A 17,598-nucleotide genomic window follows, 5' to 3' on the forward strand; every position below is an offset into this window, starting at 1 on the left:
TCAGAAGCTCGAGACCAGCTTGGCCACCATGGTGAAACCCCATCTCTAATAAAAATATAAAAATTAGCTGGGCATGATGGCACACGCCTGTAATCCCAGCTACTCAGGAAGCTGAGGCAGGAGAATCATTTGAACCTTGGAGGCAGTGGTTGCAGTGAGACGAGATCACATCACTGCACTCCAGTCTGGACAACAGAGCAAAAAAAAAAAAAAAAAAAAAGGACACTATATGACAGTTATGCACACATACTCCCTGAAATGTGTTAATACATTAGTAACATGCAACCATATTAATAGATTATAACCTGAAGACAAAATTACTACTTTTATCAATGTTAATTCCCAAAATCACAAATCTCAATTTTTTAAAGGATAAACAGAAAGCCTTAATAAGACATACATTTATACACAATCACGCAATCTATTCTTACATCAAAATTTTATATTCACAATTTCACCTTTAATTCCCTTTTTATAGATAGTATCTCCCCCATCCTCAAACTGCTGAACGTAGAATCAACTGCTTAAAACGTATCAAGGAGTTAAATTAAAATCTGGGAAAACAAGGTTTTTACTATACTATACACATAAGAAAACATTTATTTTAAAAAACAATGTTCAACAACAAAATTATGCTAATGTGTAAGCTAAGGAAAAAACAAAACAAAAACCCTCAAACTAAAAACAAGGAAAAAACCCCAAAAAACACAAGGCTTATTGAGACCCAAAATGGGGTAAGAGGCAAAAAGAAAACTCATTTCCTTTCATTAAAAATCAGAGTGCAACATCTATAGTTAAACAACTTTATTAACATAGTCAAGCAGTGATTAACATTCACATCTATTATGTCACATCATACAAATGTAAATACAAAATTACTACAGTACAATATATATTCTCTGCATGATCCAAAATATTTGGTGGCCCCAAAAAACTCTCTTTAAAATTCAGCAGCTTATCAAAAATTAAAACCGTATTCTATTTAAAATGGAGATCTGTTAGCACAGAGTTAGACTTCAAGAAATATCAATTTAGTACAGTTTGAGAAGTTGCAGGAGGACATGTTTGAAGGACACATTCTAACATAGTGTGGCAGGTACAGAAAACATCAGATTTAAAGCTTTTAAAGCATAACTCATACAACCTAAGTTGTCAGCAGAAAGATCCAGTTATTTATAACTAAAGCTTATGCTACTAAATTATTGCACCCAATGTTAACCCATTAAGTGTAAAACTGTTTTGTAATATGAAGTCATTTACCACGTTTAAACAGCTCTTCTCACAAGATGATAATCTATTAAGTAAAATTAATTATACAGTATTGTCTAATTATTGTCTCCATAAAAATCACCCAAGCTCAATTTGCTTATATATTCACAAAGGAAAACAACAAGAGTAATATGCGGAAAGTATAGTGGAACCCCTTTATGAGGCTGATATCAGAAGGGGACCAACACTGCCTTATAGGCTAACCATGTTATAGTAGGGTTTTAGGAAGATGTAAGACCTGTGAAATAGCTAATCTTGCATAATACCAAGCCACAGTGTAAGGAGATTCTATGGTAGATAAACAAAAACTGTAATAAAAGGAAAACTACTGATTTTCTAATTAGCGATAAACTGCTTGGCAAATAGATTTGGCTTGGTTTTAAAATGTACAAGAGGTGAAAAAAAAATCACCATTTTAACTTCTTTCAAAATCATGCATACATTCAGCTATTATGCATCTTTTAAAAAACACAATATATTCTGGGATACAAACCACAATGAACAATTGTGTAATTTAAACGTATACCTTAAAAATTAATATGTATAACAATTAGGCATAAAGAATTATCTATGTAAGTAATGTTAATGGGGGAAAGATCTATGTAAGATTGAAAAAAATTAGTCACAAGTCATCTGGAAACCCTAAAGGTGAATAAAACTAACTTTTATGTAAAATTTAATTTTAGAGAGGCATTAGAAATATCTCCATATTTAATATAGTATAAAATGCACTAAGTTGGTACATAATGTTATATTGCATGGTATACTTACTAGATAATATTGTTAACAACATAGCTCATTATTGATCTGACTTTTCACTTATATTATCCCAGGCCCTTAACTATCTGAAGACCAGTTTTCTTAAAGGTTCCAAGGCCTACACTTCATTAACAGCTCTAGTAGCAACAGCTAATTTCCCCACCTTGTATTATTTCCAAAATAATTCAGTAAGCAAAGCTGTGTGTGTTTTAAAGTACTATCAAAGGAAGGACTTAAATTGCAGTAATGCATGATACACTCTTCCCCTGGGAAGAATGCTTTTGCACCATTATCTGTTAATACATTCAATATGAATAATATAGATAAATTATGAAGCAAAAACCCATTTTTTCTCATGGCAAAGGACTTAAATTTAGACTACGAGTTTAAGATGTAATAAATTTATTTCTGGAATTTCTGCTAGGCAGAATAATTTTATATAGAGGAGAAAAATTTCCACTTTCCTGTTCTGAGAGTTTGAAGAAAATGAGGACCAATTGTAGCTCATTTTCAGGTAAACCTGCACGCAAAAGGCTTGTCAGGAAGGCTTCATACCACCCCAGCCTGCTAAAATATTAGGAAGAAAATCAGACTAAATGGAAAGATTCTCAATGAAATACACTAAAAAACAAAGAATGTAAGTAGGAGGACCCTTTATAAGCATATGTCACCAAAGCAAAAACAATACAAGAATATTCACCTGAGATAAAACTTGTATCTGTTTATAACTGAGTAGACAAAGCATTTCAAGAGGAAAGTCCACTGAAATTAGTTTAAAATATACATCTGATCCTATTTTATAATATATGCAATTTAAGCAATTCAGATCAATGAAAAAGTCTTAACCAAAAAAATCACAGTGTTTATCAATATGTTAATTACAAAATGTATGCTACTTGTTTTGTTTTTAAGATGTAATGGCTTGGTTAAGTGTTTTAAAATCTATTTTGAAATCTAACTTGCGTAACAAAATCAAGTAGCAATAATGTAAAGCATCAGAACTGGCTCTGAAAAGATTATTTACATGTTGATTACTTGGGAAATAACCAACCAAAAAATATAAAAAAGTGATTTTTTTTTACACAGTATGAAGTCATTGAAGAGATTAGACAATACAAAAAGCAAAATTCTTTCCTGAATAAATGAATACCTGTGGCACTAAGTTCACTGCTAATGGACTGTAACACGGAACTGCCAAACATGCATTTAAGTTATATTAAATACACTTTCTGTTTCCAACTTAGGTTGATCAGCAGCTTTGTTCTGTTAGAATCCTTCAAAGAGAGAAGCTCAAACAGGAAAAAGAAGGCATATATAAAACAGTAAACACTGACCTCCTGAGGTTCCTACAACATAAAAATATTCAAGTAGAAAAATCTACATCACTTAGCAGCGGCTATTTCTGTAGTTGAGCACACTAACAGCATTTTAGTGTGTAAGGAGCAGATGAAGTAAGCCGTGCTTTAAGCATGCCAAGAGGCAGAAACACTGGAATGTAACAAAGACAAACTCACAATTTCATAGACATTCAGTCAACATTCAAAACTATTAAGATTACACCACAAGAAATAAAGTTGCTTTATATATATCCCATGATGTATTAGGTTTTATTGGAAATGCTATATCAGAGCTTACCTCAAAAGATAATTTAAATGGCTTCTGCAAATTCCTGTTCTACACTATGTATCTGAGATATAAATTAGGAAGAAACAATAACCTCAAGGGGAAAAATAAACAAAAAATTCCAACTCAATCTCAGGTTGCCAGTCATATTTACTTAATTTTATTTTCTATTTTAAAATTAAAATTTGATTTAAATTAAAAAATGTCAAGTGACTATAAAACTGGGTAGCTTTTTAATAGTTTTACACATCTGCCTAATTGGAAACTAATTTTTAACCAGACAATATTGCTTTTAGTCAATACAGAATTGTCAATCACAGGTGCAAATAACTTTACTGAAGATTGCTTTTATGTATTTGCTTGAAATTGAATTTGGTCATTTCAATTTAAAATATTCCAGAATATTATCTGTCATATTATTCTAAGTATTTGAAGCACGACAGAATATCACTATAATCTAATAAACAGCTACTCTACTCAGTTATTAAAGACTAACAGGGAGGCAAATTTTGAGCTCCCAGTGAACCAATGGTACGAGAAAGCAAAATGCCATATACCCTCTGAATCCAACTTACAATTTAAAAAATATTAGGCATTATAAAATAATTTAATTTCAGGCTCTACAGACTGAAATTTGCAAAGCCAAAGTAGAGGAAGGGTGAAAGGACATGTTAAAAACAAAAACAAAAACACACACGCACACACACATATAACAAAAACCTTTCTGCATGCTACCATGCATTTGAAATTTTTGAAACAGTATAAATTCACACGCACACAGCTCAAACTTCAGTGCAATGGCTGTATCATTCAACACTTTTAGAGAATAGAACCATGCAAAGAGGAGCAACTGCTTATAAAAATGGTTATTCAGTATTTATTCTGCAATGCAAAGGTGACAAACTAAAATATAAAAAGGCTGTTATGGCTTAACATTTTTGTTGCAGATTAAATATGCAGCATTGAAAAATGGAAAGGTGTGGCTTCATCTCTGACCAGCAGAGTTAAAAAGAAAGATCTCTCCATTTTCCTTCATCATCATGGGATACACTGTTCAGGCAATCCAAATTAATAAAGACTTGCACTTTCATATGGACACAAGATCAAGTGTACCAGTTAGGTTTTCACATTCACAGTATATAAGAAAATACACATGGAAGGAAAAGTAAAGGGTTAACTTAAGGATTTATTCACAGGAATACATGTAAGTAGAGAAAAATAACAGAAAAGCTAAACAAATGAAATGAAGAGGATCCAAACCAACTTTCACTCTGTAGCTTTTAACTTGCACCTCGTGTGCATTTATCTAGGGCACAGAGGGCCACCAACATGCGCCAAAATACAGTATAGGAACCCTGCATTACATCCATTAACTTAAACATATCTTTAAGATCATGCTTTGAACAAAAAAAAGGAAGCTTAGAAGGCAGTATGTTGAGTGGGAATAAACATTGAAATAGAGCAATCATTTTTCAACTTCTACAATTGTCTTTATGTGCCAACTAACATTTATGCAGCCTTTTACAGATCTTTTACCATGTAATTTAAATTTTAGAAGTTTTGATAAAATCACTAGTAGTATATAACCATGCAGAAAGCACATCACACTGACAGCACAGAGGCAAAGATTTTGCACAGGTATATCAGCTTTCCACATTGTGCAGGTTACACACAATACAATATCAATCTTATTCCTAACAGATCCTAAAAAAGATATTTCAAGGCCTAGCTGTAAACTACAGTACTTTATATATCTATATTCTTAATAAAAATAAAATCCACAAATCTTAAAAAGGAACTTTAAATGCAGGGCTATATTGAATTGGTAAACTGCAACACAAACTGGCGCAACATAGGTAAATGAATACCAATCTCACTCTATGTGATGCAAGCATGCTACTTTCCCACTAATTTAAATTACTTTCAACCACTATGAGCCAGAATGCATGCCTGAACCTTAAACTGCACTTTAAAAAATAACATCTTGGCCTAGAAATTAAATCTAATGAAGTACAACCATCAAATTATATCCGCTACATTAATGTTCAATGCAAAATTAAGATGTCATCTTTAGTTTGATATGCCCAACCCCATTTATTCCTCCCTCCCTGCCCACCCCAAAAAAGGTAAAAGGAGTGACTCATTTGGCATTTCACAGGGTGCTTCATTGTTTATGTATGTTTTGTTTTATTTCAAACTTTTTTGGGGTACCTTAAATTGTAACTTCCAAGAACCTGCTTCAACTATGGGAAGGCAAGCTGATTTTAACTATATTAGCTTTGTTTGTGTAGTTCTTCATCAACATGCAAAACAAGGCCCCACCATGTGGGAAAACTTATATAAAAAAACTTTAAATAAAAAAAAAAAGTTTCTTTACTATTTTCAACTCCCGTTCTTAGGTTTCCTTTATTGTGCGCTATAGAATTGTTCCTCTTTCTTGTCCCTATGCATCATTTATATGGTTCTTGTTTTGGTACAATTCCCCATAATATTCCACAATGTACTGTTTTGTGAGTAGACTGAATAGATTTTTTTTGCTTCTTCACATCCAGTGCAGAGTTGTAACTGGAGACATATTTCCACCCACAAAGGCTCCAGATGTTAAAACGTTTCCCAACATCGACTTAATACAGTGACGGCAACACCTCCCTCCCACCCCTCCCAGTAGGGTTGGGATTGTACTGTATTCCCTACTGGTTTACCCTTCCCCCCTGTAAAGGGTAACATTTTCCCTGGGTGCAGAGGCTCCCTCATAAGTCTCCAAGACTGAAGGACCTATAAGAAAAAGAACAAAAACAATTTTATTTTTAACAATCATTTGTCTTTCAAAGCCAGCGGAACACAAAATTAATCAAATAAGAATATTACCTTTACCTACAAAGAAAATGAGAAATTTGGACAAACTGCCTAAGATCATGTTAGTCACTTATGACCATGCTACTTCCCTCTCCTATGGTGCTGAATTGTTTGCTGCATCAGGTATGAAAAGTGAGGCCAAGCTGGGAGAAGAGTTGTATAGAAAGGTGTACAACACTTTGTATAGAGGAAATGTGCCTTGTATAATGCTGTCAGTCTAATTCTTTATTCCCCTTTTGCAAAATGGGACCCAATGGGAACTGGTTATTTCTTATATAACAAGTGGCCTTTCTTTCTTCAAAATTAAATAGCACTTTCTTTAGGACACTCCTTAGAATGAAAACATCACCTTATTTCCCCAGTCTTCCCAATATTAAGCAAACAAAAATCCAACCTATCAAAAAAAAAAAAAAAAAAGGAGCATTTGTTATTTGGGGATGTCTGATATTTTAGCCTATAAGGCACTAGAAGTGTTCATTATCACAGTAAGGTCACTTATTCAGTAAATATCAAAAAACAAATTCTAAATAGAAAAAGGAGAGAGAAAAAGAACAAATTTAACATTTATTTATCTGTTGTAGAGACAGCACCTTGCTCTGTTGCCTAGGCTGGAGTGCAGAGGTGTGAACATGGCTCACTGCAGCCCCAACTTCCTGGGCTCAAGCAATCCTCCTGCTTCTGCCTCCTGAGTATCTGGGACCATAGGTGCATATCACCATGCCCAGTTAATTAAAAAAATTTTTTTTTCCATAGAAATGGAGGTCTCATCATGTTGCCCAGGCAGGTCTCAAACTCTTGGGCTCCAGCGATCCTCCCACCTCAGCCTCCCAAAATGCTGTGATTACGGGTGTGGGCTATTGAGCCCCACCTACATTTCCCTTCTTAATGTTCCTAATTAGTTATCATTCTGATCCTATTTCACTTGGTCATTTCCATTATCTTCCAGTCACTAGGTTTTCCTTGTAAGAACTTTTCTCTGTGCGAACCAGTTTTAATGATAAAAAAGATATTAAAAAATAAGGTTAAATTACTGGGAGATTTAAACTGCTACCTGATAGTGTCCTTTACAAACATAACTCTACTATCCACATATGCTACATTTTGGACATTTATGAATGTTCATGTTAATTCAGAGAGGGTGGTTAATCCATCTGTGTATAAATACTAGCAACCCCCCTTTTTCTCCTGCCTCTGAAGGGGAGTGCAAAAATACAGGAATAAAAGATACTGATCTACTTTTATCTCTAATTAGAACACTGAGAACTATTTCATACCTTGCCTTACAACAGTTATTTCAAAATTGGTGATGAGACCATGGAGGTAATACATCTCCAAGTGCTCAAGCCTTATTATAGCTTCTTGTTGAACCTTTGAAGCTGCAAGTCATTCTCATCTTTTGCATTCTCATAATTTAACATAAATTAAATCCAGTACTTTTCCAAATGCCAAAGCCACTTTGGAAAATAGCTCTGAAGACTCAAGACTAAAGTGGTACAACGCATATAAAGGGCTCTGACACATTACAGAGGCTTCAAGTCCATTTCTACTACTTCCTGGGTTAGACAACTTGGATGGTAAAATCTTTCCAGATTTAAATTTTAGCTTGGAGTAAACAAGCAGCAAGCAAGCCAAAAAAACCCCCTCCAATTCAATCTAAGGTGTAATTCAATTTGGTGTATATCTTCTGTACATGCTCATTCAGCACATCTTCTGGCTTCCAAATATGTCTTAAGTCATGTTGAACATCTAAAGATGAATGTCAAAACCCTGTTATTTACTGTATTGGCCCACGTTCCTAATCTTTACTGAGTGAACTTAGTGTGCCAGGCAACATACTAACTTCTGGCATCACATTAATCCTCTACATAACTCAGTCACAAAACCAAAGCTGAGAGATGAGAATTGCTAGTCCCATTTAAGTACAGAAAAGATCAAGGAGCAAGAGTTCAAATGGACATAGTCCTCCAACATCCCAAATTACAACAGAATCTTTAATTATCTATTTTAAAATATAGTGCTGGGCACATGGTAGGTACTCGATGAAACGTACAGTGAAAAACACTGGGCCAAAACCCAGTTTCAATTCTACTTGGGTTTTCCTTCAAAGCACATAAAATGGAAAGTCCTTGTTATATCAGAGACTTTAAATTCATGCTCCAAAACGAAATCAATTTTACCCCACCACTATGAATGCTGATATCTTCTTGCAGGAAAAAAGAAAAAAGAAATAAAAAGGAATAGTTAAATCAATGTCGAGAAATCCAACCAGTGTACCAACATGGATTTCTTTATTCCTATGATTCAGACTGGAGCTATTCATTTTTCTTGGCTTGTTGGTTTCATTAAAAAAAAAATTCTTTAGCCTCCACTTAAGTAATTTTATTTTCTACTTATTTGAGACAGAGTCTTGTTCAGTTGCCCAGGCTGGAGTGCAGTGGCACATTCTTGGCTCACTGCAACCTCCACCTCCCAGGTTCAAACAATATTCCCACCTCAGCCTCCCAAGTAGCAGGAACTACAAGTGTACACACCACACCTGGCTCATCTTTGTATTTTTAGTAGAGATGGGTTTTCGCCATGTTGGCCAGGCTGGTTCCTGACCTCAAGTGACCTGCCCACCTCAGCCTCCCAAAATGCTGAGATTATAGGCATGAGCCCCCACACCCGGCCTACTTAAGTAATTTAAATTTAAAGCCCAAGATAGCATGATATCAGGTTATGTTTTATTCAACCTCTATAGAAAACGAATAGCTTTTTATTCTATTTAGTAGTCTGAAATGATAGCTCTAACAAAACTTTCATCCTGAAAATTTCCAAACTTCTTATAACTTACCCCTAATTTTGGGACTGCAGCTTAAGTGTATCAGATTAAACACCATAAAAAGCTGCAAGACGCTCTTTTAAGGGAAGAGGAAACTGGTCAGAGAAACGCCTCCAATTTTCATCACCAACTTGATTTTTAAATCCATGAAGGATCTGTAAGAGTGAAAAACCATTAATCTATCAATAACAAAAGAGAAAAACTCAGATCTGCATAGCTTCTGAAATCTAACACAACTGATTTTGTTATTTATAAATTTTACCCATTTTAAAGTAGCAATGCTCAAACTTTTAAGATTCCATATAATTCCCTGCTGATTTGTTTTGGCTCTGTGCCCCCCACCCAAATCTCATCTTGAATTGTACTCCCATAATTCCCGAGTGTTGTGGGAAGGACCCGGTGGGAGGTAATTGAATCATGGGGGCTGTTTCTCCCATACTGTTCTGTGTGGTAATGAATAAGTCTCATGAAATCTGACGGTTTGTTAAGGGGAAACCTGTTTCACTTGACTCTCATTCTCTCTTTCTTGCCTGCTGCAATGTTAAGATGTGGCTTTCACCTTCCACCATGATTGGTGAGGCCTCCCCAGCCACAGGGAACTGTGAGTAGAATTAAACCTCTTTCTTTTATAAATAACCCAGTCTCAGGCATATCACCCCCCCGCCCCCACAAAGTTTCACTCTTGTTGTCTAAGCTGGAGTGCAATGGCGTGATCTTGGCTCACTGCAACCTCCATGTCCTTCCTGGGTTCAAGCAATTCTGCCTCAGCCTCCAAAGAAGAGGGATTACAGGCGCCCACCACTACATCCAGCTAATTTTTTGCATTTTGTATTTTGAGATGGGGTTTCACCATGTTGGCCAGGCTAGTCTTGAACTCCTGAGTTCAGGTGATCCACCCACCTCGGTTTCCCCAAGTGCTGGGATTACAGGCATGAGCCACTGCACCCTATCCTCAGGCATATCAGCAGCATGAATACGGACTAATACAACTGCCTTGCCTAAAAGCACCTCATAGCATTGCTTAAACTCCTGCTTTGAGAAGTTTAGAATTTGGCTAAGTGTTCTAGTAAGAGATATACTCTAAGAAACCTCTGATACTATACTAATGAAAAACAAAGAAGTACAAAAGTCATCCAAGGAATACAATTTTTATGTCATATTTTTTTCAAACTGGGAACATAAAAGCTTTGAATTCACAATAAAGTCTAATTCACTAATTTTAACCTTGGGCGATTCAAATATGTAATTGCATTTTATTTTTTACTGTGGTTGAGTACTAAGGAGTTAATCAAAAAGGGGATTAACAAAGCAAATAATGACATAGGGTTACTCCTGTGGAGACCATTTAGATTTACTCTATTTCAGATTATACTCCAAATCTCCATTTCCATTCTTGAAAAACATGTTATTTTCCTTAAATGAAATAATGGACCACATAAACTAATGGTATGCTTGGGAAAACACTTTTTTTTTTTTGAGACGGAGTTTCACTCTTTTTACCCAGGCTGGAGTGCAATGGCGCGATCTTGGCTCACCACAATCTCCGCCTCCTGGGTTCAGGCAATTCTCCTGCCTCAGCCTCCTGAGTAGCTGGGATTACAGGCACGCGCCACCATGCCCAGCTAATTTTTTCTATTTTTAGTAGAGACGGGGTTTCACCATGTTGACCAGGATGGTCTCGATCTCTTGACCTCGTGATCCACCCGTCTTGGCCTCCCAAAGTGCTGGGATTACCGGCTTGAGCCACCGCTCCCGGCCAGGAAAACATTTTAAAAGTGCCAGCGCTCTGCAGATAGAGTCACTGCTGTATTTTAGGAAAAGACCAAGCCAACTTGGTTACCAAGAATAAAGGTTATATTCTATCAATACTGACTGGAAGAGCTGAAGTTTCACAAAAAATGTAAACATAATTTTAAGTTGTCCACTAGGATATTAACAGTCCCAAGATGATGCATCATAAAGACTTATTAGTTACCTTACAGAACATGTCTCTGAGATCATCTTTTGGGTTAATCCATGATGCAACAGCATCACAAAAAAATATAAAATCCTGTAACAAGAAATATATCTTAGATTGATACAAGGTCAAACTCAGCAAAAGATACATGTAAACCTCAGAGTTTATATCACAATAGAATCCTAGCTTAAAAAAGGAAACATTTAAAAATTAACTATAATCATAAGGAATTAGAAGAAATTACCTTAATTGCTGTCCCTATTAGCCCACGGTCAAGGAACCTCAACTCAGTCAGTTTATACTGGAATTTAATGTCCTGCATCATACAACAAAATAACCCCCCTGTGCAGTAAATGTTCAGCATCAGAAATGAACTGAAAGCACCAAATCGACATCCATAAAAATACCTCTTCATTTATTGGATTAAAGAAAAACAAAATGAATGATCTTATAGTTCTGAGTGGCCTAGAAACAACTTAGAGCTAGCTAAATATATATTAAATGATCTTGATTTGAAATATAGAAATTAATGATTTCAAGATCCATTTTCAGATACAATTTAAACAAACAACCAAAAGTTAGAAGAAAAACTATGTAATTATAAATACCCAATTCAAACAAGAACAAAAAACCCTACTTTTGGACAGTTACTTAAAAGATAATCAGGCTATTCTGACTACAAGAACAAGATGACAATATGCTTTAAGCATTTCATTAAAATATTCGCTCAATCTTGCCTATCATATTGAAACATTAACAGTTCAACAAACAATATTCAACATATTGCTGAAGTTTTGACATGTGAACCATAAATTTTACTATTAAATTAAAAAAACTTCACTAATTTAAAAAAATTTGGTAATACTACAGTATCTGTATAAAATGTTTAAGCAAACATAAAATGTCATTTGCTTAACACAATTTATTCAAATTATGTCTTCTGAATACAAATCTGATGTTAAAAATTTAAATGTAAACAAGCCTATGACATTTTATTTTAATCACAGCCAAATAAGGTATATGAATAAAAATTAAAAAACAGAAATTTCTACCAACTCTTAAATTGGTAGCAATTTTATGATCACACATGTATCACCTAACAACATTAATTCAAAGAGAAAGACAATAAAATCCTGGTCAGAAGCTGGTTTTTAAAAAGGTAGTACATGTCATATCAGATACCTCTAACACACATCTGAGATCACACAAAATTCTTAAGTATTTAAAAAAACCCAGAAAATGCCAAAAGCTTATTTTGTAACTAGAAACCTCTCAAGATAGCACTGGCTTGTTCTAACAGTAAGTTATAAATACTTTATAAATGTGAAATCAGTCAGAAGTTATTTTCTAATTCTAACTTATAGGTTTTCAATGTCTACCACCTACATCAATTTAATGTTATAAAACTGAGAATTAATATTTCTAAACCCAAGTTAACAAAACCCATAATATAAGCTAGGAAACATCAAAAAGTCACAATTTAAAAATGTTCAAAACACCCCTCTTGGAAGTGGAAACTTTCAATTTTTATTTTTATTATTTTATTTTATTTTAATTAATTAATTTATTTATTTAAAAGACGGGGTTTCACCATGTTGGTCAGGCTGGTCTTGAACTCCCGACTTAAGGGGATCCGCCCGTCTTGGCCTCCAAAGTGCTTGGATTACAGGTGTGAACCACTATGCCCGGCTCAATTTTCTTGAAAATTCAGAAATGTGAGAGAGGTACTGCTATAAAAGCATTTTTCTGGGGCAGTTTTGTAACTCTTGTGTGTATTTCTGGACACCGAAATTTAGTTCTTTGCTTCCCTCCCTCAACTATATTTTTAAATTGCTCTGATGTATCTTGGGTCTCTTGTAGTATACAGGTTTCCTTCCATGCTTTCTTTTCCTTAACATGCCTACTAAAGAATCCAGGTATTAACCTAGAGTCCTACAGTTAGCATTTGTTCACTGAATATACATGGTATAGTTCAATATGCTTTTGTTTTGTGTGTCTAGAAAATTGGCAGTTGGATCCAAATCCTTAACTGGACTCATGTTCAATACTACTGCGAAATAGTTAAAATGTCTACATATAACTTGAACTTAGAAAACAAAGGATGAATAAATCATAAGCACTCAAAATTAAAGCACTTAAAGCAATGATTTGTATTTCATTTTATTCATTATTTCTAAGTCTGATTCAAAGTATTTTATTTAGAACAGAGATATAATATTCCCACTATTTGATCACTCTCTTAAGTGTAGATATCCTCAAATTCAGCAAACTGATATCCAAGGATGGGAGGCAGGGACAAAATAAATAAATAAGGTCTTAAATTTAGATGAAAGAAGCCATGGCCTGATTCAAGACAAAAATATAACCTTGTTGTCCCAATCTGCTGTGGGAATCCCAATATTTCATGACAAAAAAAAAAATTAGCGAAAAAAAAAAAAGGCATTACAATTTCAAGATAGGTTTAATTGTATTTCAGTATCTTTGAAAATAGTTAACTTTTTATAATTAAAGTATTAAAATATTCTTCCTTTAAAACTGTATTAACCAGACACTAAAAACAAATCTTTGTGAACATCTTACTTGGATTACGCCACTGGGATTCACACTGATCATGGTACAAATTCCACGGAATGCTGAATCCTTTTCCTCATTGTCTCTTATGTTTCTCAGAGAAGTGCACCTATTGAATTACAGAATTGAGTTTAGCATTTAAGTAACAAGCAGATTCAATTACAATACTAATGGACAGTATTTAATGGAATAAGCACCACAGTATAGATAATGGTTATATTAAAAGAATTTTCAGAAAGCTTAAGTTTTGTTTACTCATACTTCCTGTATGTTGGGCCCATATCTCAATACAGTAGAAACAGTGAAATCTACATTTTCTTAACAAATTGCATCTATGAAGTAGATAACTAATTTGAATATCCCATTTAAACTATTAATGAGTCTGAGCCAAGAGCAAATTACCAAATTAACTTTTAAAACTGTACTCATGACTTGTATTCCATTAAACACTACTAAAATGATTTGAATTGAAAGATTTATCAATTGAAAGAAGCAGAACATAGGATACTGTGCCACAATATAAACTGTTATTATATAGCTTATGGTGTAGATGTTTAACTTTTACATTAACAAGCAAATAAGACTTTTATACATAACAAATTTAAACATGTATTTCTTAATGCAATCCAAGTTTCCAAATTAATTCTAAAAAAGAAACATAATGCAAAAACCTAAATTTATAGAATTTGCATGCATCTTTATTTTTCTGGTGGATATTTAAATGCTTTTTCTGTATAATCAAGCTTTTTAACACAGCAAGCATGTGACAATCTTATCCCATGCATCAATTAGTCGTTAGCCACAACATAAAATAAATATACATGACGATGCTATTGAAAAACCTCACAAACCTGATAGGACAAGATTAGTCACATGGTTGGCAATGATAAAGGATTGTGATTTTTGTAACCAACTGAAAATATATCTAAAAGTGAGATAGAGAAAGAAAGAGTGAAGAAAAATGAATTAAAAAAAAAGATTGAATAATACACACCAGGGTCTTATAAACTGCTGTAGCATGGGGGCCACCTCTTGAGGACAAACGTAACCAAGACGACCAATTGTTATTGCTAAGGTAACGCAATCACGGTTATACACCACCAAACGCCAACCAAGACATGAGCAAATGAGGGGGAAGGAGAAAAAATAAAGAAAAAACAACAAATAACTCAGAAACAGAAACCAACAGAATTTGTGTATGATAATAAACATAAGATTTCACCAGTGCTGTTTATTACCACCCCCTAAAATAAGGGGCAGCAACATATATGGCATACTCTTGGAAAAAGAAAAACAAAAGGAAGTAAAAAAATCTAAAGATTGAGAGAACACCAAAAACCATGATAAATTGCTTTTCTCGCTCAATCAAGAGTCAAGGTATCATTCTGTTAATAAGATGAGCAGTTAAACGGGCTAATCATTCAAAAGCCAGCCAAAATTTCAGAATTTAATAATAAAATCTATGGTTTTTTTCTAAAGAAGTATCAGTAAAAGTGATTATATCTATCAACGATCTCAAACTAATACAAGTGAAAGTGATTTCCATTCTTTGGAAATTATCTAGGGAATTTAAACCAAATTTTTGGTAATTAGAAAAATTTTTTTCTTTAACATTTGCCAAACCAACCAGTGGAAATTTGTTATATCAAAATCAACTGTCAGATTTTAAGTCTCATGATACTCACTAAATGAATGGATTCAAATATTGCTATGCTACAATGTCGAATCTCATTTTGACAAACCTCTTTGATAACTCATAAAAGTTCATTTAAGCCATATTTGAAATCAAATTCTAAGAAAGGAAATTTACAGTCCACTGCAATGACATATGATACGTGGACTACAGGAAAAAATACTTATTCTGTGTTTGCTATTAAAGGTATAGCACAAAATAAATGATAACACATTATACTACTAATTATATACTATTATTTTTTACAATTTTAAAGTGGGCAAACATATATTCACCATAAAAATTCAGGAAGTCTTTAAACTTACAAAGAGCTAAAACAAGTACAACTCAGAACTGCATTTTGCAATTCAAAGGTACGTACATATAAATACATTCATACACAACGGGGAAAAATACAAACAGAAAACAAACCATGAAGTGCTTTAATGGTGTTCTCTCAAAAACTTACAGGTTAACCTTTCATAAAAAAAGGGTGGGGATAAAGAAAAATGTTTAGGATTACTTGAAGCAAACTACACAGATAATACTAAAATCCAGCAGATTCATATGAAGCAAGAGAAAGAAAACCTATGTTCAAAAGACACAAACTATGCAACATTCTCATTAAACAGGCAAGTATGAACAATCCAATGAAACATGCAATAAAGCAGATGATGGTCCATTGAAAAAGTTCAGTGTAGGATATACTAATCGGAAAAAAGCAAATTTAACAGCATACTAAGGAATTGGCTTTATAAAATACTGAGACAGTGGCAATTAAAAGCTGCTAAAATCTAGATATTAGACATTCATAATGATTTTAATAATTAAAAAAACCCACTTTTATGGGTAAGAAATAAAGAAGGCAATTCTTTATGCAGCTACTTGTGATAAGAGGTAATCTAATGAATCCCAAATGTGTTTCTCAATATCAATTTAATCTATCAACTTTAGGGTATTGCCAACTAATTTATTTAGGGTATAATCATACTTAAAATATAATCTTATACATAAAGCCAATTTGTTTAACGAACTATGAAACAAATTCACCAGCTGATATCCCACAAGAAACTTTCATATACATTACACTCAACACTTATTTGCAGTTAAGCATTCACATTTAAAAATAAATAGAAGTTTCTCTAGGTTCAACAATAATTTTATAATGGCAAGTATTTCAAAATCTGAATGTCATGTATAGGTACTGTATTCTGAAAAGATAAAATTCTAACAAGATTTCTTATCCATCCTATACAGATTTTTGTACTTTTCAGCAAGAAAATCTAATTCACTTTGTGAAATAAACAGTACCCATACAGCCAAACAGCCAGATAACTGCTTCATAATTAAAAGATTTCCTTCCATACCAATAAACATTATCAATTTAAATAGCATTAGAATAAAACAAACCTTCTATAATCTAAAAATACAAATAAAAATGCCTTTGAAAAGCAACTTATTTGGAAAACCCTATTTTAACCTTTGTCTAGTATTTTGGAAGAACACTCATGAATTATAAATAAATTATGGGAATTATCTTGGTATGTAAAGAAAGGAATGTGCCTGAATGAAAACAAAACTTCTGTCTTTCTGCATTGTTAGCAGCAAAGAGGGAGGGTAGAAAGGAAAAGATCCAATCCACCCACAAAGGTGTTCTATAGTATGGAAGGTACTCTTTAAGATAAACATGCTCTCTATAAATGCAAAAGAGAAACAAGCTTCCTAATTAAAAAAAAAAAAAAAAAATCCCATAACATACTGCCTAAATTCCCAATTCAAAGAATATTATATGATGACATACAAACTACATATGTCATTGTTAACCAATTTGCCACTGAATCTTTTTGACCACATTTGGACAGATTTAAAAAGAATATATTACTTCCCAGCTCCCAGTAACTCTCTGAATTAATTTAAAAGCAAAATTCAGATGGTTCAATAGTTATCTTAGCTGGGATCCATTTTAGGAAGTATTAAAACACTGGAATAGGGGAGAAAGGTGTTTTAATGGTTATGCCACTGAATATATAACCACTGAAAACTGGTTATAGAATGTAGCTAAAACAGTAC

The 17,598-nt window shown here is 33.6% G+C and overlaps 1 protein-coding gene across 9 annotated transcripts in view; it reads right to left on the reverse strand.

Annotated features, from left to right (window-relative positions):
- Positions 1-789: 789 nt before the first annotated feature.
- TNPO1 (transportin 1) overlaps positions 790-17,598 on the reverse strand; it is a 95,432-nt gene continuing 78,623 nt past the window's right edge. For 6 of the 9 annotated variants that reach the window (XM_035291430.3, XM_035291428.2, XM_078365363.1 and 3 more), the window contains 5 exons: positions 14,851-14,926; positions 13,866-13,965; positions 11,304-11,378; positions 9,341-9,483; positions 790-6,426 (listed from right to left, as the gene is read on the reverse strand). In XM_035291430.3, the coding sequence (XP_035147321.1) occupies positions 9,376-9,483; positions 11,304-11,378; positions 13,866-13,965; positions 14,851-14,926 (359 nt within the window). In that variant the 3' untranslated portion in view covers positions 790-6,426; positions 9,341-9,375. The remainder of the gene's footprint in view (positions 6,427-9,340; positions 9,484-11,303; positions 11,379-13,865; positions 13,966-14,850; positions 14,927-17,598) is intronic. The other 3 variants (XR_013532282.1, XR_013532284.1, XR_013532283.1) reach the window with 1 other exon arrangement.

Source organism: Callithrix jacchus, chromosome 2 (assembly GCF_049354715.1).
Source record: "Callithrix jacchus isolate 240 chromosome 2, calJac240_pri, whole genome shotgun sequence".
In the NCBI taxonomy this organism is placed as follows: domain Eukaryota; kingdom Metazoa; phylum Chordata; class Mammalia; order Primates; family Cebidae; genus Callithrix; species Callithrix jacchus.